General features: G+C 53.0%; 1 protein-coding gene across 1 annotated transcript in view; it reads left to right on the forward strand.

Moving 5' to 3' along the window:
* Nucleotides 1–2,500, forward strand: part of LOC125035058 (integrin alpha-PS2-like) — a 99,571-nt gene that overhangs the window by 95,300 nt on the left and 1,771 nt on the right. Inside the window, exons 14-19 of the mRNA XM_047627159.1 lie at nucleotides 1–2; nucleotides 124–344; nucleotides 454–742; nucleotides 872–1,156; nucleotides 1,271–1,510; nucleotides 1,642–2,500. The exon at nucleotides 1–2 is cut by the window's left edge and continues 203 nt beyond it; the exon at nucleotides 1,642–2,500 is cut by the window's right edge and continues 1,771 nt beyond it. Coding sequence (XP_047483115.1) covers nucleotides 1–2; nucleotides 124–344; nucleotides 454–742; nucleotides 872–1,156; nucleotides 1,271–1,510; nucleotides 1,642–1,731 — 1,127 coding nt within the window. The 3' untranslated portion in view covers nucleotides 1,732–2,500. The remainder of the gene's footprint in view (nucleotides 3–123; nucleotides 345–453; nucleotides 743–871; nucleotides 1,157–1,270; nucleotides 1,511–1,641) is intronic.

The following is a 2,500-nucleotide window of genomic DNA, read 5'->3' on the forward strand; positions in this document are numbered from 1 at the left end:
AGGTGAGTGAAGGGGACGAAGGAGTTTTTAGGGAATGCGTTTACGTGTAGATAGATTAATATTTCACATATGGTGACTCTGGTGAAAAGTCCACTTCAATTCCACCTTTGCCGTGAATTGCAGGTGGTATGCGACGTGGGCAATCCGCTGCCCTCCGGGAAGGAAATTGCCCTCAAGCTAGTGTTCCAACCCAACCCCGAGGTCATCATCAGCGCCCGCCTCACGGTCCTCCCCTTCAACGTGACGGCCACCTCGACCAATGAGGAGCTCCACGGGACGGAGTGGGACAACCACGTCATGAAGGAACTGCAGGTCACCGTCAGGAGCGACGTCGACATCAAGGGGTAAGTCGGAGACGAGCATCAAGGCGCGAGTCATGTGGATACTCTAAGATGTGTCGTGAAGGTGACAAGCGTCACGGCGAAAGTGAACATTAACCTGTGTTTATTGCAGAATCTCGTGGCCGGACGGCGCCTTCGACTACAACGCCTCCCGCTTCGGCATGGGGCTGCTTGGCGAGGGTGAGCAGGTGAGCCACGACTGGCAGGTCGGCCCGGAGGTGACCCACGTCTACGACGTTACCAACCAGGGGCCGTCGGACCTCCCGCAGGCCCAGATATTCCTCCTGTGGCCCACCAGGACTCTCGGGGGCGACCCGCTGCTCTACCTGCTGGAAGAACCCGACGTGTCGTCCGAGGCCGTCTGCCACTCCGTGCCCGATGTCAACTACCTGGGGCTCACGGTACGTGTTGTAGGCCGTGCGTTTCTCTCTCTCTCTCTTTCCATTTTTCTTTGTTTATTGTATTTTGTCTTAAAATTCAAATTTTAACATTGCGCACAAGTTAAAAACAATGCTGACTGTTGACCACAGGTGGCGGAAGCGACGTACGACCATCTGGTAACGGCGCCCGAGCTGGCAGCTCAGGTGGGCAGCTCCATCCTCCACGTGACCGAAGAGAGCGCAGCGCTTCATGCCAAGCACCGGACGCGCCACGGCCATCGCCTCAGGAGGAGTCAGAGGCGGCGCCTGGAGGACGAGCTGTCCTGCGGCCCGACCAACTGCACCCGCGTGATGTGCACGGTGTCGCCCTTCAGAGCCAAGTCCAACATCATCATCCGCGTGCGATCCCGCCTCTGGGTGGACACCATCGAAAAGGTAAGCGGAGCGCAGGAGTCCGGGTCTGGTCCTTGTAAAGACGTTCGTGTGACTCATATTAGTATCAGCTGATTTTGGATGTCTCTAAACCTTATGTCTGTTTCGCACCAACAGCTGGGACGCACCGAAGTGAAGATCACCTCGCGCCTGGTGATCGCCGGAATGGGCATGGCAGAGGAGGATGAGGCGGGGCCGAGCTGGGGCGACGTGGAGCAGCTGTGGGCGGGCACGGTGACCACGCTGGTGCGGACGGGCCCGGAGGAGCACGTGCGCTCCCTCAAGTGGGTGGTGATCGTGGGCAGCATCCTCGCCGGCCTGTTGCTACTGGCTCTCCTCAGCGCTATTCTCTGGGCGGTGAGTGTCACGAAGACCATCTCGTTCGTAGTATGAAATATAACAATGGTTTCTAGGATTTTATTTCCCCGTACGATTTCCCGCGCGGCAGACACACGAATACTTATTGCTTCTCTCTTTTCCTCCGCCAGTTGGGCTTCTTCAAGAGGAAGCGGCCTCAGGACAAGTCGGACTCCGAGCCCCTCAACGGCAACGGCTTCTACAGCAACGGCAAGTCGTGAGGAACCACGGCAGAAGTGACTCCTCGTGCCCTTCGCGCCCCGTGCTGCACTTGAAAGCCGCTCGCCGTGCAATGTGCAACTGAAACAGAGCTTTAATCGGGAGTTTTGGATGCGCATTGCTGCATAGACGGGAAGTAATAAGAGAAAGATGTGTGGAACTGACCGTACCTCCCGTTCGAGGCGAAAGTGTACATATATAGAGCCTCCCACCTATCCGATCATGCTTCATTTTCAAGGTGTTTGAAGTTACCGTCACTTTAGCATTAAGTGTACCGTGTGCTCAAAAGTGCCATATTAGCTCCTTCAGTCACTGCTTTTTGTGCCTTATATGTTGCCTGAAAGTATTTTCCTGTTGATTCTATTACTGTGGATATTATTCGGACAATCTGGTCACCAAAAGTGCAATTTACGTGTGCATGTGACTGTCATGATGCATTTAAAAGGCGTGTTGAATCGGGTGATTGACTCGTCTAATTTGATATAACATAGAATAGCGTAGCTGTTAAATAAGTGCTAAGGTTGAGTACTTAAAATGTGAGCTGACGTCCGCATTGTTTCTGTAAATAAGCCTAGTGGAATGAAGTCTTAGTCATATGATGTAATTTTTCTTGTAAAAACAAATAAACGTTATATATATATGAATATGAATCATGTAGATAATTATGCAACCGCTTCGTGGCACTAACTCGTGTTGAACGCAGAGAGAGAGAGAGAGAGAGAGAGAGAGAGAGAGAGAGAGAGAGAGAGAGAGAGAGAGAGAGAGAGAGAG

The sequence above is a fragment of the Penaeus chinensis genome, chromosome 19 (genome assembly GCF_019202785.1).
Source record: "Penaeus chinensis breed Huanghai No. 1 chromosome 19, ASM1920278v2, whole genome shotgun sequence".
NCBI lineage: Eukaryota > Metazoa > Arthropoda > Malacostraca > Decapoda > Penaeidae > Penaeus > Penaeus chinensis.